Source organism: Osmerus eperlanus, chromosome 11 (genome assembly GCF_963692335.1).
Source record: "Osmerus eperlanus chromosome 11, fOsmEpe2.1, whole genome shotgun sequence".
Classification (NCBI taxonomy): Eukaryota; Metazoa; Chordata; class Actinopteri; order Osmeriformes; family Osmeridae; genus Osmerus; species Osmerus eperlanus.
Genome location: NC_085028.1, coordinates 812201 through 837981, shown reverse-complemented (window position 1 = coordinate 837981; position 25781 = coordinate 812201). Strand labels below are relative to the sequence as shown.

General features: G+C 45.4%; 1 protein-coding gene and 18 non-coding genes across 19 annotated transcripts in view; 9 read left to right on the top strand and 10 right to left on the bottom strand.

Annotated features, from left to right (window-relative positions):
- The first annotated feature begins 1019 nt into the window (after positions 1 to 1019).
- trnav-cac (transfer RNA valine (anticodon CAC)) lies at positions 1020 to 1092 on the top strand. The gene has a single exon. It is a non-coding gene; the product is annotated as a tRNA-Val (tRNA).
- Positions 1093 to 2167: 1075 nt separating this feature from the next.
- trnav-cac (transfer RNA valine (anticodon CAC)) lies at positions 2168 to 2240 on the top strand. Its single transcript has one exon. It is a non-coding gene; the product is annotated as a tRNA-Val (tRNA).
- A 3731-nt stretch (positions 2241 to 5971) lies between these two features.
- On the top strand, positions 5972 to 6044 carry trnav-aac (transfer RNA valine (anticodon AAC)). The gene has a single exon. It is a non-coding gene; the product is annotated as a tRNA-Val (tRNA).
- Positions 6045 to 6717: 673 nt separating this feature from the next.
- trnav-cac (transfer RNA valine (anticodon CAC)) lies at positions 6718 to 6790 on the top strand. Its single transcript has one exon. It is a non-coding gene; the product is annotated as a tRNA-Val (tRNA).
- Positions 6791 to 7127: 337 nt separating this feature from the next.
- On the top strand, positions 7128 to 7200 carry trnav-aac (transfer RNA valine (anticodon AAC)). Its single transcript has one exon. It is a non-coding gene; the product is annotated as a tRNA-Val (tRNA).
- A 673-nt stretch (positions 7201 to 7873) lies between these two features.
- Positions 7874 to 7946, top strand: trnav-cac (transfer RNA valine (anticodon CAC)). Its single transcript has one exon. It is a non-coding gene; the product is annotated as a tRNA-Val (tRNA).
- Positions 7947 to 8283: 337 nt separating this feature from the next.
- Positions 8284 to 8356, top strand: trnav-aac (transfer RNA valine (anticodon AAC)). The gene has a single exon. It is a non-coding gene; the product is annotated as a tRNA-Val (tRNA).
- A 682-nt stretch (positions 8357 to 9038) lies between these two features.
- Positions 9039 to 9111, top strand: trnav-cac (transfer RNA valine (anticodon CAC)). The gene has a single exon. It is a non-coding gene; the product is annotated as a tRNA-Val (tRNA).
- Positions 9112 to 9448: 337 nt separating this feature from the next.
- On the top strand, positions 9449 to 9521 carry trnav-aac (transfer RNA valine (anticodon AAC)). Its single transcript has one exon. It is a non-coding gene; the product is annotated as a tRNA-Val (tRNA).
- A 2415-nt stretch (positions 9522 to 11936) lies between these two features.
- Positions 11937 to 25781, bottom strand: part of LOC134029314 (uncharacterized) — a 14295-nt gene continuing 450 nt past the window's right edge. The window contains exons 1-4 of the mRNA XM_062473402.1: positions 25718 to 25781; positions 25105 to 25486; positions 12166 to 13549; positions 11937 to 11996 (exon numbers count right to left, since the gene is read on the bottom strand). The exon at positions 25718 to 25781 is cut by the window's right edge and continues 450 nt beyond it. Coding sequence (XP_062329386.1) covers positions 11937 to 11996; positions 12166 to 13549; positions 25105 to 25486; positions 25718 to 25781 — 1890 coding nt within the window. The remainder of the gene's footprint in view (positions 11997 to 12165; positions 13550 to 25104; positions 25487 to 25717) is intronic.
- On the bottom strand, positions 15476 to 15548 carry trnar-ucg (transfer RNA arginine (anticodon UCG)). Its single transcript has one exon. It is a non-coding gene; the product is annotated as a tRNA-Arg (tRNA).
- On the bottom strand, positions 16850 to 16922 carry trnar-ucg (transfer RNA arginine (anticodon UCG)). Its single transcript has one exon. It is a non-coding gene; the product is annotated as a tRNA-Arg (tRNA).
- trnal-uag (transfer RNA leucine (anticodon UAG)) lies at positions 17731 to 17803 on the bottom strand. The gene has a single exon. It is a non-coding gene; the product is annotated as a tRNA-Leu (tRNA).
- trnal-uag (transfer RNA leucine (anticodon UAG)) lies at positions 18119 to 18191 on the bottom strand. The gene has a single exon. It is a non-coding gene; the product is annotated as a tRNA-Leu (tRNA).
- On the bottom strand, positions 18506 to 18578 carry trnar-ucg (transfer RNA arginine (anticodon UCG)). The gene has a single exon. It is a non-coding gene; the product is annotated as a tRNA-Arg (tRNA).
- On the bottom strand, positions 18890 to 18962 carry trnar-ucg (transfer RNA arginine (anticodon UCG)). Its single transcript has one exon. It is a non-coding gene; the product is annotated as a tRNA-Arg (tRNA).
- trnar-ucg (transfer RNA arginine (anticodon UCG)) lies at positions 19275 to 19347 on the bottom strand. Its single transcript has one exon. It is a non-coding gene; the product is annotated as a tRNA-Arg (tRNA).
- On the bottom strand, positions 19768 to 19840 carry trnar-ucg (transfer RNA arginine (anticodon UCG)). The gene has a single exon. It is a non-coding gene; the product is annotated as a tRNA-Arg (tRNA).
- trnag-ucc (transfer RNA glycine (anticodon UCC)) lies at positions 20153 to 20225 on the bottom strand. The gene has a single exon. It is a non-coding gene; the product is annotated as a tRNA-Gly (tRNA).

Here is a 25781-nt window from a genome sequence, read left to right as displayed (position 1 = left end):
GCCGTAATTGACAACGCAGACACTGCGGTGGGTCACAACGACCCGCGGACAGCTCCACCTAGTGTTAACTAGTGATATAACCTGATATATAAACTTCTGGGGTGGGCGGCGGGTTCATAATTGACAACGCAGACACTGCGCTGGGTCACAATGACCCGGAGACAGCTCCACCTAGTGTTAACTAGTGATATAACGTGATATATACACTTTGACAACGCAGACTTTTTTTAGTTTTAAAGGTTTTATTCACAACGGACACAACACAAGAAAGGCGTGGGGCCTAGACCCCACTCACCCAACCGACACTGACCGCACAAACCCCAATCCCAATAAACACATGATAGACACCACAATAAACCATCGCCCTTCCCATCCCCCACACCCCCAGCCCCTTACACACACAAAATAACCTAACGCAGACACTGCGGTGGGTCACAATGACCTGAGGGCAGCGCGAGTGTTCCTCCTAGTTTTAACTGTTGATATTATGTGATATACCCCTCCCCTACGTATCTACGTTTTTGTATTAGGAAGAGTCGCACCGACACGGCGGTGACAGGGTTAATACAAAAATTATATATTTTTTTTTTTTATTAGGTAAAAGTATCGCTACACGACGGTGGGTCACAATGACCCGAAGGTAGCACAAGGGGTAGGTATAGTTATCGCAACACGACGATGGGTCACAATGACCCGAAGGTAGCACAAGGGGTAGGTATAGTTATCTAGAAGCCTGGTAACAAACATGCATTTGAATCAGGTGTGTTGGAGCCAAGAAACCTCTAAAAACATGCAGGACAGGGTTAAGAACCACTGATCTAAAGCATGCTGGCCTGAGGACAAGGGTTGAGAACCACTGCCTTAGACCGTCTCAGTGCCCGCTGGCTTGTTGAAGAACCATATCAACTGGTTCATAAGCCCAAATGCCCATTTGACATGATAAAGGTGTGTCCTCGTTCTGTGTCCTTGTTTGTTTGTGTGTGGGTGTGCAGTAAGATTCTGTTGTTGGCTATGAAGAAGTTTCCGTAGTGTAGTGGTTATCACGTTCGCCTCACATGCAAAAGGTCCCCGGTTCGACACCGGGCGGAAACACGTCCCCTTTTATCAGCAGTCTCGTAAATAATTGATGTATTGTCGACAGTTACGAGTTTGTTGGAGTACCCTGGTGCCACATGCTCCGTCGTTTTCTGTAGAGCTTGGTAAGGGTCCAATCAGGTCTAACGCATGCAGAGCAGGGAAACCTGAGGTCCAGGATTGGGAAAGGTTGCTTTGGACAATCTCATTTGTTGCTAGCTTGCTGAAGAAGAGTATCAACTAGTTCATGAGCCGAAATGCCCATGTCAAGATTTTAAATGTGTGTCCTTGTTCTGTTTCCTTGTTACTTGCGTGTTTGTGTGTGCACTGGGCTTCTGTCTTTCAGGAGTTGGCAGTTTCCGCAGTGTAGCGGTTATCACGTTCGCTTAACACGCGAAAGGTCCCCGGTTCGAGACTGGGTGGAAACTTCTGCATCTTTCCTCGGTTTTCGTCCAATGGCTATCCTCTCGAGAGTAGTTAATGTCCCATGTAGTCCCAATGTCCCAAGAAGTCCCATGATTCAGTGGAGTTGAAATGTCATTCTTTGAAATGGGAAGTCAGCTACCCTGGTGCCACTTGTGCGGATTCGCCTTTTAAGCCGTTCCGTTGTTTCTACCAGTCGGTAGAATCCCGTTCAGCAAGATTATCATGAATGTCATGGGCCAAGGACCTTTGTTACTTCTGAGACCTTCAGACCAGTCGTTCGCGATCCTGGTCCCACCTGCCCTGCCCTGCATGTTTGAGATGTTTCCCTGCTCCAACACACCCAATTCAAATAAGTGGGTCGTTATGTAGCTCTCTAGAAGCCTGGTAACGAACATGCATTTGAATCAGGTGTGTTGGAGCCAAGAAACCTCTAAAAACATGCAGGACAGGGTTAAGAACCACTGATCTAAAGCATGCTGGCCTGAGGACAAGGGTTGAGAACCACTGCCTTAGACCGTCTCAGTGCCCGCTGGCTTGTTGAAGAACCATATCAACTGGTTCATAAGCCCAAATGCCCATTTGACATGATAAAGGCGTGTCCTCGCTCTGTGTCCTTGTTTGTTTGTGTGTGGGTGTGCAGTGAGATTCTGTTGTTGGCTAGGAAGAAGTTTCCGTAGTGTAGTGGTTATCACGTTCGCCTCACATGCGAAAGGTCCCCGGTTCGACACCGGGCGGAAACACGTCCCCTTTTATCAGCAGTCTCGTAAATAATTGATGTATTGTCGACAGTTACGAGTTTGTTGGAGTACCCTTGGCCCCGTTTTTCAAAAGTAATCCACTAGGATTTTGGATAACGGATTGGATCAAATCTTGAAAATGGGTTTTTCAAAAGAAAAAACGGATTACATAATCGGATTAGATCACGTAATCCAATCTTGGTTTTGATCCGGATCAAACCTTTAGTTTGGGTTTTTCTGAACTTTTTTGTAGGATTTGGATCACTTTGATCCAAAAAATCTGGATTAAACTGATCCCATCAGAAGGGTGGATTCAGCGTGGATTTCATGCCCAAAATGTAATGAAAACTTTTAAAATGTATCAAATAATACTATATTTGGATCATGCAGTATCTGACAAGATATCCTATTTATTCATAAGGTTTTAATTTTATTTGTACATCCGTCAGGCTACAGTGATTAGGTAGGCTTTAAGGTATTCAGCCTTTCAGTATAGGCCTACAGCAAAGTAGAAAGAGTTTGGCCTCATAAAATAATCCCCCAAACAGCTGTAAAAATTGACCAAAAACAATACATTTTATTCTGTCACTAATTGACATATATATATTCATCGCAATCGAAAATATTTTTGTTTTTAGAATATTTATTAGTGATGCATGCAATGATTACAGAATAACCAAATAAATGCAAAGAATGGCAATCACTGATTTTTTAAATCCCAAACAAATCCAAATCAGAAATAGTGTCTAACTATTGCGTCCCTTGTTGCACGTCCTGTTTGCTCGTTCTGGCAGAATGCAGGAGGTTGGTTAGGGTCTCCAAGGGGCTCAGGTGCTTTATTGTCAGCACAGAGAGGGACATTGCGCTTAGTAGCGATGTTGTGCAGGACAATACAGGCAAGGGTTATGTTGCATGCTTTCCGTGGTTCCGCTCTCAGGTAGTTAAGGCATGCAAAGCGCCTCTTAAGAACTCCATTTAAACGCTCAATTGCACATCTTGCTCTGCAATGAGCAGTGTTGAAGCGTGCCTGCGCCGGTGTATTTGCTGTTAGAAAAGGAGTCATCAGCCATGGTAGGAGTGGGTAGGCACTGTCTCCTAATATTATGCCATCCGGTCGGTTGGTTTGGAGGTCTCTATATAGAGCGCTTTCCCTCAGGATGCGTGCATCATGGACAGACCCAGGCCACTTGACAACGCAGTTGGTGATGATGAGGTCAGCATCACACACAATTTGGACATTGATGCTGTGCCTCCCCTTTCTGTTTATTAACTCCCATTCATTCTCGTGAGGTGCTTGTATATGCAGATGTGTGCAGTCGATTGCTCCAATAGTATTGGGCATATTCCCCAAAAGAAAAAAGCTGCGCTTGGCCTGGGCAATCTGGTTGTCCTTTGGAAAAGAAACAAATTCATTGACCAGGCTGGCCAGTGCGATTGACACATCTCTCACCACATCACACACAGCTGATTTCACCACTCCCATATAGTCACCAACATTTTGATAGAAAGTCCCACATGCATAAAATCGGAGAGCAATGAGGATCTGGTCTTCCACAGACAGACCGTGACTCCTTTGGGTTCTGTGTTGAAGTTTTGGCCTGAGAAGGTTCACAAGGTACTCTATATCAGCCTTCCCAAAGCGAAACCGGACATACAGCTCCTCAGTGGTGTATTGCTCCAGTGGCTTGGTACGTTCAACATACACCCTTTGACGGTATCCTCTCCTGGCAAAGTGGTGGTGGCGGTGGACAACACCTGCCATTTCACTGTCTCTCTGTGAATCCTCTGAGAAAGGCTGATTTATATGGCTGTGTAGTTGGTCTTTTCAAACACACCTATTACAACTGATTGGTTTTGTCTTGTGGAACCATGGACTCAAGAAGCTGTAACTTCACTGCTGCTGAAACCAATGCACTACTAGAGGGTGCCATTATGGAACAATAGTGGGAAGTTTTAATTCTGCTAAGGATACCAACAAAAAGAAAAATGATGTTTGGATTTTAATCACAGAAAATGTGAATGCCATAGGGTCTGGCCAGAAGAGGACCACAGACCAAATCAAATTGCGGTGGAAGAATCTTAAGGCCAGGGCAACAAAGCACCATGCTGAAGCCAAAAACCCACAAACAGGCAACAAGCCATTTAAGAGGGGAGATTACACAGATGTGGTCCTCGACATCATTGGAGGTGAGAAGTCGCAAGCTCTCCATGGTATTCAAGGTGTTGTAGGGGATGGCGAGCCTTGGATTGAGGAGGAGGAGAATCTGCCAGTTCCTCCTGAGGCTGATCCAGAGCGCGTATTTATATTGGATCTCAGCTCTGTTCCTGAGGAAGAAGCTGGATCCTCATTGGTTGAGCCAGTGGTAGTTGCCACAGGATCTCAGAGGAAAGGCTTGAAGCGCCCTTCACCAAACAAAGATGATGATTACAAGGCACTTCTGCAAAAAGAGACTGAAAGGGCAGAAGCACAGCTTCGTCTGGCAGAGGAACAACTGACTCTGACCAAACTGCAGCAAACCAAGGCCAGACTTGAGATCCGCCTCCTAAAGGCTACGCTCAGACAAGCTGGTCTCTCCACATCAGATGAGGAAGTCTGAAATTATTGTGGATTATTTGACAGTCTTTTTTTTTATTCAATACATCTATATTTGAAACTTGTTATAAATATCCTCAATGTACAGTGTTTGTGTTGTAGGTCTCAGATGAGCGGACTGCTGGAAGAGGATGGGGTGGGGGTTTTCTTGTTTTTAATTTTTTTTAAATGTGTGTGTTTTCATTTCAAATAAAAATAAACTTATATTGACCCCACACTGGCTATTCTACTTGTTGCTCTTTATATATGGTTCTACATTGTGATTTCCTATCCTGTTTGAGCACTGGTTATCCAGATTTGGTGATCCTGAAAAGTTCCTATCCGGATCAGATTGATCCAATACGATGTTGCTTTGAAAAACTGGCTCAAAAGTAAGATGGATTACGTGATCACGGATCGCAAAAAAAAGGATTACTAAATCCGGATCAATTTGATCCGGATTGAACCTTTTGAAAAACCGGGCCCTGGTGCCACATGCTCCGTCGTTTTCTGTAGAGCTTGGTAAGGGTCCAATCAGGTCTAACACATGCAGAACAGGGAAACCTGAGGTCCAGGATTGGGAAAGGTTGCTTTGGACAATCTCATTTGTTGCTAGCTTGCTGAAGAAGAGTATCAACTAGTTCATGAGCCCAAATGCCCATGTCAAGATTTGAAATGTGTGTCCTTGTTCTGTTTCCTTGTTACTTGCGTGTTTGTGTGTGCACTGGGCTTCTGTCTTTCAGGAGTTGGCAGTTTCCGTAGCGTAGGGGTTATCACGTTCGCTTAACACGTGAAAGGTCCCTTGTTCGAGACCGGGCGGAAACATGTCCCCTTTTATCAGCAGTCTCGTAAATAATTGATGCATTGTCGACAGTTACAAGTTTGTTGGAGTACCCTGGTGCCACATGCTCCGTCGTTTTCTGTAGAGCTTGGTAAGGGTCCAATCAGGTCTTACACATGCAGAGCAGGGAAACCTGAGGTCCAGGATTGGGAAAGGTTGCTTTGGACAATCTCATTTGTTGCTAGCTTGCTGAAGAAGAGTATCAACTAGTTCATGAGCTGAAATGCCCATGTCAAGATTTTAAATGTGTGTCCTTGTTCTGTTTCCTTGTTACTTGCGTGTTTGTGTGTGCACTGGGCTTCTGTCTTTCAGGAGTTGGCAGTTTCCATAGTGTAGCGGTTATCACGTTCGCTTAACACGTGAAAGGTCCCCGGTTCGAGACCGGGTGGAAACTTCTGCATCTTTCCTCGGTTTTCGTCCAATGGCGATCCTCTCGAGAGTAGTTAATGTCCCATGTAGTCCCAATGTCCCAAGAAGTCCCATGATTCAGTGGAGTTGACATGTCATTCTTTGAAATGGGAAGTCAGTGCCACTTGTGCGGATTCGCCTTTTAAGCCGTTCCGTTGTTTCTACCAGTCGGTAGAATCCCGTTCAGCAAGATTACCATGAATGTCATGGGCCAAGGACCTTTGTTACTTCTGAGACCTTCAGACCAGTCGTTCGCGATCCTGGTCCCACCTGCCCTGCCCTGCATGTTTGAGATGTTTCCCTGCTCCAACACACCCGATTCAAATAAGTGGGTCGTTATGTAGCTCTCTAGAAGCCTTGTAACGAACATGCATTTGAATCAGGTGTGTTGGAGCCAAGAAACCTCTAAAAACATGCAGGACAGGGGTTCCCTGAGGACAGGGTTAAGAACCACTGATCTAAAGCATGCTGGCCTGAGGACAAGGGTTGAGAACCACTGCCTTAGACCGTCTCAGTGCCCGCTGACTTGTTGAAGAACCATATCAACTGGTTCATGAGCCCAAATGCCCATTTGACATGATAAAGCCGTGTCCTCGTTCTGTGTCCTTGTTTGTGTGTGTGTGGGTGTGCAGTGAGATTCTGTTGTTGGTTAGGAAGAAGTTTCCGTAGTGTAGTGGTTATCACGTTCGCCTCACACGCGAAAGGTCCCCAGTTCGAGACCGGGAGGAAACATGTCCCCTTTTATCAGCAGTCTCGTAAATAATTGATGCATTGTCGACAGTTACAAGTTTGTTGGAGTACCCTGGTGCCACATGCTCCGTCGTTTTCTGTAGAGCTTGGTAAGGGTCCAATCAGGTCTAACGCATGCAGAGCAGGGAAACCTGAGGTCCAGGATTGGGAAAGGTTGCTTTGGACAATCTCATTTGTTGCTAGCTTGCTGAAGAAGAGTATCAACTAGTTCATGAGCCGAAATGCCCATGTCAAGATTTTAAATGTGTGTCCTTGTTCTGTTTCCTTGTTACTTGCGTGTTTGTGTGTGCACTGGGCTTCTGTCTTTCAGGAGTTGGCAGTTTCCGTAGTGTAGCTGTTATCACGTTCGCTTAACACGCGAAAGGTCCCCGGTTCGATACCGGGCGGAAACTTCTACATCTTTCCTCGGTTTTCGTCCAATGGCGATCCTCTCGAGAGTAGTTAATGTCCCATGTAGTCCCAATGTCCCAAGAAGTCCCATGATTCAGTGGAGTTGACATGTCATTCTTTGAAATGGGAAGTCAGTGCCACTTGTGCGGATTCGCCTTTTAAGCCGTTCCGTTGTTTCTACCAGTCGGTAGAATCCCGTTCAGCAAGATTACCATGAATGTCATGGGCCAAGGACCTTTGTTACTTCTGAGACCTTCAGACCAGTCGTTCGCGATCCTGGTCCCACCTGCCCTGCCCTGCATGTTTGAGATGTTTCCCTGCTCCAACACACCCGATTCAAATAAGTGGGTCGTTATGTAGCTCTCTAGAAGCCTTGTAACGAACATGCATTTGAATCAGGTGTGTTGGAGCCAAGAAACCTCTAAAAACATGCAGGACAGGGGTTCCCTGAGGACAGGGTTAAGAACCACTGATCTAAAGCATGCTGGCCTGAGGACAAGGGTTGAGAACCACTGCCTTAGACCGTCTCAGTGCCCGCTGACTTGTTGAAGAACCATATCAACTGGTTCATGAGCCCAAATGCCCATTTGACATGATAAAGGCGTGTCCTCGTTCTGTGTCCTTGTTTGTGTGTGTGTGGGTGTGCAGTGAGATTCTGTTGTTGGTTAGGAAGAAGTTTCCGTAGTGTAGTGGTTATCACGTTCGCCTCACATGCGAAAGGTCCCCAGTTCGAGACCGGGCGGAAACATGTCCCCTTTTATCAGCAGTCTCGTAAATAATTGATGCATTGTCGACAGTTACAAGTTTGTTGGAGTACCCTGGTGCCACATGCTCCGTCGTTTTCTGTAGAGCTTGGTAAGGGTCCAATCAGGTCTAACGCATGCAGAGCAGGGAAACCTGAGGTCCAGGATTGGGAAAGGTTGCTTTGGACAATCTCATTTGTTGCTAGCTTGCTGAAGAAGAGTATCAACTAGTTCATGAGCCGAAATGCCCATGTCAAGATTTTAAATGTGTGTCCTTGTTCTGTTTCCTTGTTACTTGCGTGTTTGTGTGTGCACTGGGCTTCTGTCTTTCAGGAGTTGGCAGTTTCCGTAGTGTAGCTGTTATCACGTTCGCTTAACACGCGAAAGGTCCCCGGTTCGATACCGGGCGGAAACTTCTACATCTTTCCTCGGTTTTCGTCCAATGGCGATCCTCTCGAGAGTAGTTAATGTCCCATGTAGTCCCAATGTCCCAAGAAGTCCCATGATTCAGTGGAGTTGACATGTCATTCTTTGAAATGGGAAGTCAGCTACCCTGGTGCCACTTGTGCGGATTCGCCTTTTAAGCCGTTCCGTTGTTTCTACCAGTCGGTAGAATCCTGTTCAGCAAGATTACCATGAATGTCATGGGCCAAGGACCTTTGTTACTTCTGAGACCTTCAGACCAGTCGTTCGCGATCCTGGTCCCACCTGCCCTGCCCTGCATGTTTGAGATGTTTCCCTGCTCCAACACACCCGATTCAAATAAGTGGGTCGTTATGTAGCTCTCTAGAAGCCTGGTAACGAACATGCATTTGAATCAGGTGTGTTGGAGCCAAGAAACCTCTAAAAACATGCAGGACAGGGGTTCCCTGAGGACAGGGTTAAGAACCACTGATCTAAAGCATGCTGGCCTGAGGACAAGGGTTGAGAACCACTGCCTTAGACCGTCTCAGTGCCCGCTGACTTGTTGAAGAACCATATCAACTGGTTCATGAGCCCAAATGCCCATTTGACATGATAAAGGCGTGTCCTTGTTCTGTGTCCTTGTTTGTGTGTGTGTGGGTGTGCAGTGAGATTCTGTTGTTGGTTAGGAAGAAGTTTCCGTAGTGTATTGGTTATCATGTTCGCCTCACACGCGAAAGGTCCCCGGTTCGAGACCGGGCGGAAACATGTCCCCTTTTATCAGCAGTCTCGTAAATAATTGATGCATTGTCGACAGTTACAAGTTTGTTGGAGTACCCTGGTGCCACATGCTCCGTCGTTTTCTGTAGAGCTTGGTAAGGGTCCAATCAGGTCTAACGCATGCAGAGCAGGGAAACCTGAGGTCCAGGATTGGGAAAGGTTGCTTTGGACAATCTCATTTGTTGCTAGCTTGCTGAAGAAGAGTATCAACTAGTTCATGAGCCGAAATGCCCATGTCAAGATTTTAAATGTGTGTCCTTGTTCTGTTTCCTTGTTACTTGCGTGTTTGTGTGTGCACTGGGCTTCTGTCTTTCAGGATTTGGCAGTTTCCGTAGTGTAGCTGTTATCACGTTCGCTTAACACGCGAAAGGTCCCCGGTTCGAGACCGGGTGGAAACTAATGCATCTTTCCTCGGTTTTAGTCCAATGGCGATCCTCTCGAGAGTAGTTAATGTCCCATGTAGTCCCAATGTCCCAAGAAGTCCCATGATTCAGTGGAGTTGACATGTCATTCTTTGAAATGGGAAGTCAGTGCCACTTGTGCGGATTCGCCTTTTAAGCCGTTCCGTTGTTTCTACCAGTCGGTAGAATCCCGTTCAGCAAGATTACCATGAATGTCATGGGCCAAGGACCTTTGTTACTTCTGAGACCTTCAGACCAGTCGTTCGCGATCCTGGTCCCACCTGCCCTGCTCTGCCCTGCTCTGCATGTTTGAGATGTTTCCCTGCTCCAACACACCCGATTCAAATAAGTGGGTCGTTATGTAGCTCTCTAGAAGCCTGGTAACGAACATGCATTTGAATCAGGTGTGTTGGAGCCAAGAAACCTCTAAAAACATGCAGGACAGGGGTTCCCTGAGGACAGGTTTAAGAACCACTGATCTAAAGCATCCTGGCCTGAGGACAAGGGTTGCAAACCACTGCCTTAGACCGTCTCAGTGCCCGCTGACTTGTTGAAGAACCATGTCAACTGGTTCATGAGCCCAAATGCCCATTTGACATGATAAAGGCGTGTCCCCGTTCTGTGTCCTTGTTTGTGTGTGTGTGGGTGTGCAGTGAGATTCTGTTGTTGGTTAGGAAGAGTTTTCCGTAGTGTAGTGGTTATCCCGTTCGCCTCACACGCGAAAGGTCCCCGGTTCGAGACCGGGCGGACACATGTCCCCTTTTATCAGCAGTCTCGTAAATAATTGATGCATTGTCGACAGTTACAAGTTTGTTGGAGTACCCTGGTGCCACATGCTCCGTCGTTTTCTGTAGAGCTTGGTAAGGGTCCAATCAGGTCTAACGCATGCAGAGCAGGGAAACCTGAGGTCCAGGATTGGGAAAGGTTGCTTTGAACAATCTCATTTGTTGCTAGCTTGCTGAAGAAGAGTATCAACTAGTTCATGAGCCAAAATGCCCATGTCAAGATTTTAAATGTGTGTCCTTGTTCTGTTTCCTTGTTACTTGCGTGTTTGTGTGTGCACTGGGCTTCTGTCTTTCAGGAGTTGGCAGTTTCCGTAGTGTAGCGGTTATCACGTTCGCTTAACCCTCACGCTCTCCTCATTGTCTATGCAGCCTGAACTTATCCTTCGCACTGTCTCTGGGTCATTGTGACCCACAGCGTTGTATATTACGCCACCATCGCGCTGTCTCGGGGGTCGTTGTTACCCACAGCGTTGTCTATTACGCCCCCTTCGCGCTGTCTCGGGGGTCGTTGTGACCCACAGCGTGGGAATGAAAGGTTTGACTTTATTTATTTTTGTATTACGAAAAGTTGTCAGAAGACCGCTGTGGGTCACAAGGAACCAGAGACAGTGCGGGGTCTCGTAATAGACAACACAGACGTTGCCGTGTCTAACAAAAAGGCAGAGACAGCACAATAACCCTTACGCTCTCCTCATTGTCTATGCAACCTGAACTTATCCTTCGCGCTGTCTCCGGGTCATTGTGACCCACAGCGTTGTATATTACTCCACCTTCGCGCTGTCTCGGGGGTTGTTGTGACCCACAGCGTTGTCTATTACGCCACCTTCGCGCTGTCTCGGGGGGTCGTTGTGACCCACAGCGTTGTATATTACGCCACCATCGCGCTGTCTCGGGGGTCGTTGTGACCCACAGCGTTGTATATTACGCCACCTTCGCGCTGTCTCGGGGGTCGTTGTGACCCACAGCGTGGGAATGAAAGGTTTGACTTTATTTATTTTTGTATTATGAAAAGTTGTCAGAAGACCGCTGTGGGTCACAAGGAACCGGAGACAGTGCGGGGTCTCGTAATAAACAACACAGACGTTGCTGTGTCTAACAAAAAGGCAGAGACAGCGCAATAAACAAGTATCTCCCTGGTGGTCTAGTGGCAAGAATGTGGGGCTTTCAGCTCCGTGGCCCGGGTTCGCTTGACGGTCAGGGCAAATATGATTTCATTTTTATTTTGACGGATAATGTTTCACTTCACTATTTTTGTATTACAAAAGGTTGTCAGCACGAGGGTGGCGTAACAGACTAGGTATGGTGAGTCACAGCGCAGACTAGGATACAGCGCGAGAGTGTACTAATAGGCTAGGCAGACAAGGCTAGAAATAAAAGGGTTCACTTTTTTTTTTTTTTATTATGAAAAAGTTGTCACAACGTCAGTTTGCTTCACCACGACTAGGCTAGGAAGACAACGCGAGGAATAAAATCAAATGTTTCACTTTATTTTTGTATCATGAAAAGTTGTCACACCACGCATGACACCGTGCTTCACAACGACCCGCAGACAGCACTAGGGATAGAACCTCCAGCCCGCCGTCCTAATACATCATATATACATCCCATGCATGTGTTGGTAGTAGCGTTAGCAGCGCTGTGGCTTGAGCAAAGCCCTCTTCTGCACTCGACTGAGTTGTTCAGTCTTCTGCACACACTCCCGCGGGTCGTCCAGGGTCAACGGGAACCTCTCCTTGGCCGAAGCCCAGCTCGGTGGGGCATGTGGGGCAGTATACATGCGAACAGGATTTGCAGACAGGCCTCTTACACCCGCGACAAACGGTGAACGTTTTACGGTCCTTCTTCACCGGGCAGACTTGACATCTCTTCCTCTTACTGGCAGGGACCGGCGACGTCGGTCCTGCCGATGAGGAGGCGGCGGTGGCGGCTGCGCCATCCTCTCCGGGTCGCCGCTGAGGAGGCGGATCGCGACAGCTGGCCATCCGTAGATCTTTCACAACCGCGGCAGCAGCTCCAGTGCGGCGCAGACATCGTCTTCTTTCGATCAGCGGAGTCACAAGGGCCCTTCCGAGCTGCTCGAGGAAAAACCTTCTCTTGTTGCGCTTACGCGGCATCCAGTTGGGGTTGACCTCTCTCCATATCACAAAGGCGTTGTAGGAGGAGACGTCAACGATGTTGCTGAAGATGACGAGGGGCCAGCGGGCCGTCTTCCTTTTACAGCTGTAGGCCGTGATGACCTTATCCAGATTGTCGACTCCGCCTTTGTTCAAATTATAATCCAGGACGATGGTCGGTTTGCCGTCGTTTCTGTCACTGATTTCAGCGTCTGTGTGGCGTGTGCTCATGAGTAAAACGTTCTTATTTTTCTTCGCGAGGTAGGAAACCAGAGTGGTGGTTGGAGTGAAGGCGAACTGCGACGACAGCACCCGTTGCGTCTTCGTCGTCAGCAGCTCGGACAGGAGCTCGGCCCTGTTCTTTCGCACGGTGCCAACCACGGTCATGTTTCTCGTCGCCATGAGCTCTCGTCCGAGTTCGTAAGAGGTGAAGAAATTGTCACACGTGACATTGCGATCCTTCAGGCCCTCTGTCACGTCGAGCACGACGCGCATCCCCTGGTTCCTCTCCGGGACTCCGTCCATCTGCTTCCCGGTGTAGACTTGCATCTTCCAAGCGTAGCTTGATTTTGCATCGCACGCGACCCACGACTTGATGCCGTATTTCGCCGGTTTGCTTGGCATGTACTGCTTGAAAGGACACCGTCCTCTGAACGCGAGCAGTTGTTCGTCCACGGTCACTTCGGGCCCTGGGTCGTAGAGGCGTGGTAATCTCTCTACCCACATATCCCAGACCTCTCTTATCGCCGCCAACTTTTCCGTCGCGCGTCTCGCCGCTCGTGTCCCACGGTCGTCAAATCGTATCGACGTCGAATAGGTGTAGAAGAGTTTCAGCTGCATGGTGGTGCGGAAAATCGCTCTGCCGCTTTGCGCGTCCCATAGACTGGCGGCCGCTTCGCCTCGGGACTTGTACACCCCTGCCAGGATTAGCAGCCCTATGTAGGCACGTAGGTCAGTGGCGTCCATGGCTTTCCACTCCTCTCCGCGTTTCAGATAACCTTCCCGATTTGTCACGTCCAAGATTACTCTTTCGATTTGTGGCGTGACAAAGAGTAAAAATGCGGAGACGATGTCGTGAGCGTGGGAAACGGCGTAAGCTGTGGGTCCTCTGGGGGTCCTCTCCGTACTTTCACGTTGCGACAGCAGCCTCGGATTCCTCCGATACGCAATCGAACACCATTCAATTTGGCCGTTTTTCGACAAGAAAGTATCTCTGTCGATTTAAGGGGCTTGGTCGTCGGCGGCGGCGGCAGACGTGGCCAGTCTGATTCCAAAGGGGCCGCAGCCGCACGGCCGCTTGGCAGACGGGTCCGACCGCGGTTACCATTTGTCTCCCTTCGTTCCGACCTTATCAATTTAATCTAGGTCGACGTGGCCCGTCTCATTGCAAGGCAGCTGCAGAAACGCCACAAGCAAAGAGGCCAGGGTGATAACTATTTACTAATTTTACTTTGTGATATGACACACAATTGTGACGTGTAATGTACAATATAAGCTGATTTTATGAAGGAAGTACATCTACTTTCGGAAACAGTAGTCTACTATTTCACTGAAGTATTAGCATCATGACATTAGCCTCTGTTGCCCGGGTAACACATACTACAGTGGTCTATGATGCATCTGTTTTCAATCGTTAAAATAAACATTACTCACAAATACATTTTCGTTGTAGGATTTATTATGACATTACATAAAAAGTAAACGATTTGTGGGTGAAATTATCATTACCTGTGGTTTCAAACCAGTGTTGCTAACTGAAACGCTGTAGCCTACGCGAGACACTACAAAAACATCTACACAGCTGTAGGAAGTCAAATGGCGACAGAACATGTTCGGCACTCCCCTAACTTAAATCAAAAATCTATCTAACTACTAACCTGAACATCATTGCCACAGCCTAAACTTTGTCAATCTGTTCATGAAAATAATTAATTTCAGCCTAAACCGTACAACGGAACGTTAAATCAAATTCAACCAACGCAATCGCTACCAAGACGAACACAGCAGTAGTCTACTAGTACTGTACCGTAGTAGTACAATTTACCAGGGCAGCTTCTCCACACAGGGCTATATCGCATTTTGCGTTGTTACTGACAATGGTCGCTACCAGTGAGCTTTTTATGAATGAGCGATTTTCCACTAAATAAATGTCAAGCTTATTTACGTTTTGGGGGGCATATTTTCAGTTAGCAGATGGTACTGTTTGAATCGCGATTCCATCTTCTACTGCCGGGTAACGTCGTAGAATAATCTTCAAAGGGAGTTCTTTATTAATGAATGAATGCAATGAGTAGGCTACATGCCTGAAAATATCAGGAGAAGGGAAAAACTTAAAATGACGTTTAAGTCATAGAGATTAGGTCAATTTTTACACCGGTCTGCCAAATGTATTTGTTTTGATTCAACGATGAGGCTGCCTCTTGCAGGGGAAATGAGAAGACATCCATTTCATTCTACACTTCACTCGTATTTTCAGTTGTAAATGAGCAGCATTTTTGTCTGTTTTTTTTTAATCTATTTAATCTTTATAAATAATAACTATGCATTTTCATATAAAATATACAGAAATCAGTTGTAAAAATGTCATTCAAAAACGGACCCCTGTGCAACCGATGCAAGCAAGCACACCCTACAATTTCCCCAGAAATTGTACCCTCTCTAGTTTTTTTTCTTTTTTTCTTTTTGCCCCCCTAAAACTCAGTCAATATTTGGCCTAAATAGACAACCTAGGTGTCAAAAATTTCGTCTTGGTAGCGATTGAGTTGCTTCTATTGGGATTTACGTTCCGTTGCATGGTTTAGGCTCAAGTCAGACGCCTTATCCGTAACGACATGTATTCACTTCTTGCTAATTTAACCACACACACTTTGAGACAGACTTGTTTCCTACAACATGTGAACAACTTTTTCTATAAAGCATCTTCGACAGCTCAACTGGAGTCGCGATCCATCAAGTTCAGATAAACACTTTGAGATGGCTTGTTTCCAAAAACAAGAACAACTTATGGCTTTTAAAGTTCTTCAACAGCAATCAAGATCCATCATGCTGATGACAACCACGAAGGGACTCGAACCCTTAATCTTCTGATCCGAAGTCAGACGCCTTATCCATTAGGCCTCGTGGTTTCTTGCTTAAGAATTAACCACAAACATTTTGAGATAGCTTGTTTCCAATTACAAGAACACCATTCCTTAATTAGGCATCTTCAACAGCTTGAGAGGAGTCAAGATGGATCTAGTTCAGAGAAAGGAACACAATTCTGTGGACAACGAGGAAGCGACTCTCAATCTTCTCACCATAAACCAGACGCCTTATCCGTAACGACATGTATTCACTTCTTGCTAATTTAACCACACACACTTTGAGACAGACTTGTTTCCTACAACATGTGAACAACTTTTTCTATAAAGCACCTTCGACAGCTCATCTGGATTCGTGATCCATCAGGTTCAGATAAACACTTTGAGATGGCTTATTTCCAAAAACAAGAACAACTTATGGCTTTTAAAGCTCTTCAACAGCAATCAAGATCCATCATGCTGATGACAACCACGAAGGGACACGAACCCTTAATCTTCTGATTCTAAGTCAGACGCCTCATCCATTAGGCCACGTGGTCTCTTGCTTCAGAAGTAACCACAAACATTTTGAGATAGCTTGTTTCCAATTACGAGAACACTATTCCTTAAGTCAGACGCCTTATCCGTAACGACATGTATTCACTTCTTGCTGATCTAACCACACACACTTTGAGACAGACTGTTTCCTACAACATGTGAACAACTTTTTCCATCAAGCATCTTCGACAGCTCGACTGGAGTCGCGATCCATCAAGTTCAGATAAACACTTTGAGATGGCTTGATTCCAAAAACGAGAACAACTTATGGCTTTTAAAGTTCTTCAACAGCAATCAAGATCCATCATGCTGATGACAACCACGAAGGGACTCGAACCCTTAATCTTCAGATCGGAAGTCTGATGCCCTATCGATTACGCCAAGTGGTCTCTTGCTTAAGAATTAACCACAAACATTTTGAGATAGCTTGTTTCCAATTACAAGAACACCATTCCTTAATTAGGAATCTTCAACAGCTTGAGAGGAGTCAAGACGGACCCAGTTCAGAGAAAGGAACACAATTCTGTGGACAACAAGGAAGCGACTCTCAATCTTCTCACCAAGAGTCAGACGCCTTATCCGTAACGACATGTATTCACTTCTTGCTAATTTAACCACACACACTTTGAGACAGACTGTTTCCTACAACATGGGAACAACTTTTTCCATCAAGCATCTTCGACAGCTCGACTGGAGTCGCGATCCATCAAGTTCAGATCAACACTTTGAGATGGCTTGTTTCCAAAAACGAGAACAACTTATGGCTTTTAAAGCTCTTCAACAGCAATTAAGATCCATCATGCTGATGACAACCACGAAGGGACTCGAAACCTTAATCTTCTGATCCGAAGTCAGACGCCTTATCCATTAGGCCACGTGGTCTCTTGCTTCAGAACTAACCACAAACATTTTGAGATAGCTTGTTTCCAATTACGAGAACACTATTCCTTAAGTCAGACGCCTTATCCGTAACGACATGTATTCACTTCTTGCTAATTTAACCACACACACTTTGAGACAGACTGTTTCCTACAACATGGGAACAACTTTTTCCATCAAGCATCTTCGACAGCTCGACTGGAGTCGCGATCCATCAAGTTCAGATCAACACTTTGAGATGGCTTGTTTCCAAAAACGAGAACAACTTATGGCTTTTAAGGCTCTTCAACAGCAATCAAGATCCATCATGCTGATGACAACCACGAAGGGACTCGAACCCTTAATCTTCTGATCCGAAGTCAGATGCTCTATCGATTACGCCAAGTTGTCTCTTGCTTAAGAATTAACCACAAACATTTTGAGATAGCTTGTTTCCAATTACAAGAACACCATTCCTTAATTAGGCATCTTCAACAGCTTGAGAGGAATCAAGACGGACCCAGTTCAGAGAAAGGAACACAATTCTGTGGACAACGAGGAAGCGACTCTCAATCTTCTCACCATAAGTCAGACGCCTTATCCGTAACGACATGTATTCACTTCTTGCTAATTTAACCACACACACTTTGAGACAGACTTGTTTCCTACAACATGTGAACAACTTTTTCTATAAAGCACCTTCGACAGCTCAACTGGATTCGTGATCCATCAGGTTCAGATTAACACTTTGAGATGGCTTGTTTCCAAAAACGAGAGCAACTTATGGCTTTTAAATCTCTTCAACAGCAATCAAGATCCATCATGCTGATGACAACCACGAAGGGACTCGAACCCTTAATCTTCTGATTCTAAGTCAGACGCCTTATCCATTAGGCCACGTGGTCTCTTGCTTCAGAAGTAACCACAAGCATTTTGAGATAGCTTGTTTCCAATTACGAGAACACTATTCCTTAAGTCAGACGCCTTATTTGTAACGACATGTATTCACTTCTTGCTGATCTAACGACACACACTTTGAGACAGACTTGTTTCCTACAACATGTGAACAACTTTTTCTATAAAGCACCTTCGACAGCTCAACTGGAGTCGTGATCCATCAGGTTCAGATAAACACTTTGAGATGGCTTGTTTCCAAAAACGAGAACAACTTATGGCTTTTAAAGCTCTTCAACAGCAATCAAGATCCATCATGCTGATGACAACCACGAAGGGACTCGAACCCTTAATCTTCTGATCCTAAGTCAGACGCCTTATCCATTAGGCCACATGGTCTCTTGCTTCATAAGTAACCACAAACATTTTGAGATAGCTTGTTTCCAATTACGCGAACACTATTCCTTAAGTCAGACGCCTTATCCGTAACGACATGTATTCACTTCTTGCTAATTTAACCACACACACTTTGAGACAGACTGTTTCCTACAACATGTGAACAACTTTTTCTATAAAGCACCTTCGACAGCTCAACTGGAGTCGTGATCCATCAGGTTCAGATAAACACTTTGAGATGGCTTGTTTCCAAAAACGAGAACAACTTATGGCTTTTAAAGCTCTTCAACAGCAATCAAGATCCATCATGCTGATGACAACCACGAAGGGACTCAAACCCTTAATCTTCTGATTCGAAGTCAGACGCCTTATCCATTAGGCCACGTGGTCTCTTGCTTCAGAAGTAACCACAAACATTTTGAGACAGCTTGTTTCCAATTACAAGAACACTATTCCTTAAATCAGACGCCTTATCCGTAACGACATGTATTCACTTCTTGCTGATCTAACCACACACACTTTGAGACAGACTGTTTCCTACATGTGAACAACTTTTTCCATCAAGCATCTTCGACAGCTCGACTGGAGTCGCGATCCATCAAGTTCAGATAAACACTTTGAGATGGCTTGATTCCAAAAACGAGAGCAACTTATGGCTTTTAAAGCTCTTCAACAGCAATCAAGATCCATCATGCTGATGACAACCACGAAAGGACTCGAACCCTTAGTCTTCTGATCCGAAGTCAGACGCCTTATCCATTAGGCCACGTGGTCTCTTGCTTCAGAAGTAACCACAAACATTTTGAGATAGCTTGTTTCCAATTACGAGAACACTTCCTTAAGTCAGACGCCTTATCCGTAACGACATGTATTCACTTCTTGCTGATCTAACAACACACACTTTGAGACAGACTGTTTCCTACAACATGTGAACAACTTTTTCCATCAAGCATCTTCGACAGCTCGACAGGAGTCGCGATCCATCGAGTTCAGATAAACACTTTGAGATGGCTTGATTCCAAAAACGAGAACAACTTATGGCTTTTAAAGTTCTTCAACAGCAATCAAGATCCATCATGCTGATGACAACCACGAAAGGACTCGAACCCTTAGTCTTCTGATCCGAAGTCAGACGCCTTATCCATTAGGCCACGTGGTCTCTTGCTTCAGAAGTAACCACAAACATTTTGAGATAGCTTGTTTCCAATTACAAGAACACCATTCCTTAATTAGGCATCTTCAACAGCTTGAGAGGAGTCAAGATGGATCTAGTTCAGAGAAAGGAACACAATTCCGTGGACAACCAGGAAGCGACTCTCAATCTTCTCACCATAAGCCAGACGCCTTATCCGTAACGACATGTATTCACTTCTTGCTAATTTAACCACACACACTTTGAGACAGACTGTTTCCTACAACATCGGAACAACTTTTTCCATCAAGCATCTTCGACAGCTCGACTGGAGTCGCGATCCATCAAGTTCAGATCAACACTTTGAGATGGCTTGTTTCCAAAAACGAGAACAACTTATGGATTTTAAAGCTCTTCAACAGCAATCAAGATCCATCATGCTGATGACAACCACAAAGGGACTCGAACCCTTAATCTTCCGATTCGAAGTCAGACGCCTTATCCATTAAGCCACGTGGTCTCTTGCTTCAGAAGTAACCACAAACATTTTGAGATAGCTTGTTTCCAATTACGAGAACACTATTCCTTAAGTCAGACGCCTTATCCGTAACGACATGTATTCACTTCTTGCTGATCTAACCACACACACTTTGAGACAGACTGTTTCCTACAACATGTGAACAACTTTTTCCATCAAGCATCTTCGACAGCTCGACAGGAGTCGCGATCCATCGAGTTCAGATAAACACTGAGATGGCTTGATTCCAAAAACGAGAACAACTTATGGCTTTTAAAGTTCTTCAACAGCAATCAAGATCCACCATGCTGATGACAACCACGAAAGGATTCGAACCCTTAGTCTTCTGATCGGAAGTCAGACGCCATATCCATTAGGCCACGTGGTCTCTTGCTTCAGAAGTAACCACAAACATTTTGAGATAGCTTGTTTCCAATTACGAGAACACTATTCCTTAAGTCAGACGCCTTATCCGTAACGACATGTATTCACTTCTTGCTGATCTAACCACACACACTTTGAGACAGACTGTTTCCTACAACATGTGAACAACTTTTTCCATCAAGCATCTTCGACAGCTCGACTGGAGTCGCAATCCATCAAGTTCAGATAAACACTTTAAGATGGCTTGATTCCAAAAACGAGAACAACTCATGGCTTTTAAAGTTCTTCAACATCTATCAAGATCCATCATGCTGATGACAACCACGAAAGGACTCAAAGCCTTAATCTTCAGATCGGAAGTCTGATGCCCTATCGATTACGCCAAGTGGTCTCTTGCTTAAGAATTAACAACAAACATTTTGAGATAGCTTGTTTCCAATTACAAGAACACCATTCCTTAATTAGGCATCTTCAACAACTTGAGAGGAGTCAAGATGGATCTAGTTCAGAGAAAGGAACACAATTCTGTGGACAACCAGGAAGCGACTCTCAATCTTCTCACCATAAGCCAGACGCCTTATCCGTAACGACATGTATTCACTTCTTGCTGATCTAACCACACACACTTTGAGACAGACTGTTTCCTACAACATGTGAACAACTTTTTCCATCAAGCATCTTCGACAGCTCGACAGGAGTCGCGATCCATCGAGTTCAGATAAACACTTTGAGATGGCTTGATTCCAAAAACGAGAACAACTTATGGCTTTTAAAGTTCTTCAACAGCAATCAAGATCCATCATGCTGATGACAACCACGAAAGGACTCGAACCCTTAGTCTTCTAATCCGAAGTCAGACGCCTTATCCATTTTTTTTTTAAATCTTTTTATTAATGTTTTTTACAGTTCACAAATTCACAAGTTTACAAGCACAATGCTTTTACTTACTATTTCCCACATTTTTTTTTTTCCCCATTTCCAATAACATCAACACAGACTCACCCATCGACATTCGTTCCCCAATTAAAGCAAATGCCTCCCCCATCCACTTCCTTTATCAGTGAATTCCCACTCACGAAAAAGTCTGTTACTTCCTCCCCGCCATATTTACACACCATTCCTACATCCCTTTTCATTATAGCTTTAAACAGATGCTTAATATTCACTGTCCTCCCTTCAAAATGTGCATAGTTCCGTCTAAGCACTACAGCGTGCCGGGCATGACTTAAGACATAATTCAGTACACCAACATTCACCCCCTTCCTCTTCCCAACAACCCCAAATAAAAATAAAGTCCTCCACCCATCCTCCACGCCTAACTCCATTGCCCAATTGTCCTTCAGCAGTGTTTTAAGAAATTCGAAAAATTCCATCAAACTGTCACACTCCAGAAAATAATGAATAAAACTCTCACGGCCACCTTCACAGACATCACACATAGCATTTACCTCCTCATTAATTTCATGCAAGACCACATTAGTATAGATTCTGTTGTGCCTCATGAGGAAATCATTGTTATCACAGTCAATACTGTTATATTTCACATTGATATTAGACCATATTTTTCCCACCTCATATCCCACAAACACTCTCCTCCACACCCTTTCTGCTGCTGGCTCTTTAAACACCTCATCTATCAACCATCCATATACTTTCTTCACAGACATATTTTTCATTTTACACTTCACCCCCTCCTCCATTACATATAGCTCAGGCAAGTCTCCTGCTTCCCGGCCTACACACCCACCCTTTATGAGGTCGACCCACTCCACTGGCAGGCTCAATTTAATCCTTTCATAAATCTTTCTTACTTTTACTCTACACTCCATCCCCTCCACTTCACATACAGAATCATAAATACAGTTCCCTCTGAGGAATCCTGGGATCACCTCATTCATCACATCTCTCACCTGCCTAATCCCACCTTCCATAAATTGGGGTACATGCAAAGTCCTGTTGTTACATTTTATTTTTTCATTTAAAAACAGTGGCAGATTTAAAAAGCTCTGCATCTCATCGCAATCATATTCCATTTTAGGTAACAGACATCTCCACGCCTCCAACACCTCCCGGTAAAACTCAGGTATCCCCACCGTCATTGACGGCTTAAACCCCATAAACCAACCATTCTCCCCCATCCCTCCCACATCATTAATGTACTTTTTCAGCATTTCCTTCCAACCATATTGACACCTTCCCATCATATATTTTTGCACAGTCCTAATTCTCATGGCTTTTCTTTTTATTTCCAGATCTATTAACTTTAAACCCCCCTTCCCTCTCCTCCCCACAAGTGTTTTCTGTGCAATCTTCACCCCTTTCCCTTCCCAAATAAAGTTACACACAATTTTGTTCAGCTCATTCATCACCCATGCTGGCATTTCCATCACATTCATCACATACACACATATTGACATCAACATACTATTCACCACAACCACCTTCCCTTTCAACCTCAACTTCCTCGCCCTCCATGCATTGCATACAGTTCCTATTTTACTTATCACCCCTGTCCATGTGGCATTCCTAGCCCCCTCGCTATCCACACCCAAATTTACACCCAACACCCTCATGTATGCCTCTTCCACCCGTAGCCCCACCTCTACTCTCTCTACCCTTCCTATATACATAATTTCGGACTTGTCTTTATTGATCTTTGCCCCTGATGCTCTACCATACTTCTCCACCAACTCCAACACCCTCCTCACACTCCCTCCATCCCTAACCGTGATTGTTGTGTCATCTGCATAGTGATTTATGACACACCTCCCTCCATATGGCAAAACTATCCCCTCCACCCTGTCATCTTCCTTAATGAGTGTAGCCAGTGGCTCTACCACTATAGCATACAGTAGTGCTGACAGCGGACACCCCTGCCTCACTGACCTCCCTATCACAAACCTGTCTGTCAAAACCCCATTCACCTTTATACAACTCTGTGCACCCCCGTATAACCTCCTTACCCATCCCACCAGCTTCTCTCCAAACCCAAACTTCTCTAACACCCTAAACAGAAACTCGTGCTCTACCCTATCAAACGCCTTGTTCCAGTCTATCCCCACCACTACCCCCCCTATCCCATCCCTCTTCATATACTCTATCACATCCCTAACTGTCCCTATTGTGTCCGCTATATCCCTACCCGGTACACTATAACTCTGTGTTGGCTGCACTATCTCCCCGATTACTCTCTTCACCCTATTGGCTAACACTTTGGTCAGGATCTTATAATCCACATTCATTAAACTAATCGGCCTATAATTCCCTAGATCTAGTCTGCTACCTTTCTTATATAAAATTGTTATCACCCCTTCCACCATTCTATCCTGTACTAACCCTGTCCTCTCCATCCCTCTAAACACCTCCACCAAAATTGGTGCTACCTCATTCTTATACTCTTTGTACCACTCAATCCCTATCCCGTCACTCCCTGGGCTTTTCCCACTTGTCAAACCTCCAATTGCTTCTATCACCTCTGATTCACTTATTTCTCTATCACACCACACCCTATCCGTCTCACTCACCTTGCTCTGCACGCTATCCAACACCTCATCTATACTACCCTCATCTACCCCCCCCTTTTTATACAACTCCCCATAAAACTCTTGCACCCTCTCCAATATCTCCACATAATCCTCTGTTGCCACCCCATCCTTATTATTGATTTCATTAATATATGCCCTACTCTGCTTTCTTTTTTCTAAACCCAGAAAAAAACCGGTACACCTCTCACCTTCCAGAGTATATTTTGCCTTGCTCCTCAAAATTGCTCCCCTGCACTTCTCCTTCTCAAACCTATCCAGCTCCATCTTTACCTCTAAATACTTCTCCATGCTGTACCCTTCCTCATCCTCTGCCTTCCCTAACTCCACCCCCAATCTTTCCCTCAAAACGTTCTCTTCCCTCATCATCCTTTCTTTCCTCCTCTTGCTATACCGAATACTAATCGATTTAATCCTATTCTTCATTCTCTCCCATCTCTCCCCCACTCCATTGTCCATACCGTCGCACTCTGCATAACCTGCCCTCCTCTCATTCTCTCTATCCAACAGCCCCTTAATCTGCTGCCTGTACTCCTCTTCACTGACATACCCCGCATTCAAGATCCACACCCCCCCCCCTACCTCCCCACCCCCTATCTTAATTGTAAACCTTACCCCATCGTGATCGCTAAAACTATTTCCATGATGTCTAAATCTATCTATATACCTAATGCTGTCCGCCTGCACTAAAACTAAATCTATTCTACTCTGCTTTAGCACCCCCTCCCTCATCTGCCTCCTCGTGAATTCTCTCTTCTCTGGATTCTCATATCTCCATACATCCACAAGGCCTTTGTCTGCCATCATCTCCAATAGCATAGCTCTCGACTTGTCCCCTCTAAGTTCTACACCCTTACCGATGTCTAATCTGCTACATTTAATATTGAAGTCCCCCACGACAATACACCTCCCCACTATTAACTCTTTCACCTCCTCTATAATACTCCTCTTATCCATTTCCACATTAGGCACATATATATTAATAAGTCTGAAATCCACTTTCCGATACGTAAATTCTATTGCCAAAACCCTCCCTGCTTGATCCCTATACACCTCCCTTATGTCATCCACCTTATCCTTTTTAATTAGTATTGCTACCCCTCTTGCATTACTCGCCCCATTATTATAAAACATTTCACCCTCCCATTCCTCCCTCATTACCTCCACTCTCCCCTCATCCCAATTTGTCTCCTGTATGCACATTATATCACTCCTGTACACATACAGTAAACCCTTCATTTTTCTCCTGTCCCTTAACCCATTTACATTTATGGAAGTTACAGTGGCCATGAAAGCTAAACAAAAATAATAATAAATATAACCCATCATCAAAATAGTTACTTGCCACTTCCCAGCTGTTCGCCACTCAGCAGCCCCCGTCTCTTGTCCATCTCAGTTCCCCTCATGGTACACCGTCGTTGTGCATTAGCGACTGCGTCCTTCAACGCCCCCTCCTCCTCCACCTCCACCTCCTTTCGTGCTCCTCTGTACCTCTGTGGCCTCCCCTCCACATCCTCGCCCTTCTCCTCCCTTCTTTTCTCGAATGCCTTCCGCCGCTTCTTCTCCTTCTTAGCTGTTGCTCCGGCCCTCTTCTGCTTTCTGCCACCGCCTTGCTCCATGCTCTCCTCTCCCCATTCGTCCTGCTCCATTTCAGTTTCCCGGTCCCGCTCGTCGGATGCGTCTTCCTGTCCCTCTTCGTCTCCTCCGACCTCGCTACCGGCCTCTACTCTTGGGCTCTGTTTTGGCACGAGCTCGCCAACCCCCTCCTCCTCCTCGCCCACCAATTCCTCTCTGTCCTCTCCGTTCCGCGTGTCACACTCCCTCGCATAATGCCCACGCTCGCCACATCTGAAGCATTTAAATTCCGGGCAGTCTTTAAAAATGTGCCCCGGCTTGATGCAGAGCCTGCAGACCCGCACCTGCCGATCATGAATAACACGGAAGTATTCCGTACCTCTTAAAGTGTCAAACTTGGTGGAGTATGGGAGCGAACGAACCTGCTCCGTGAACCGCACCTT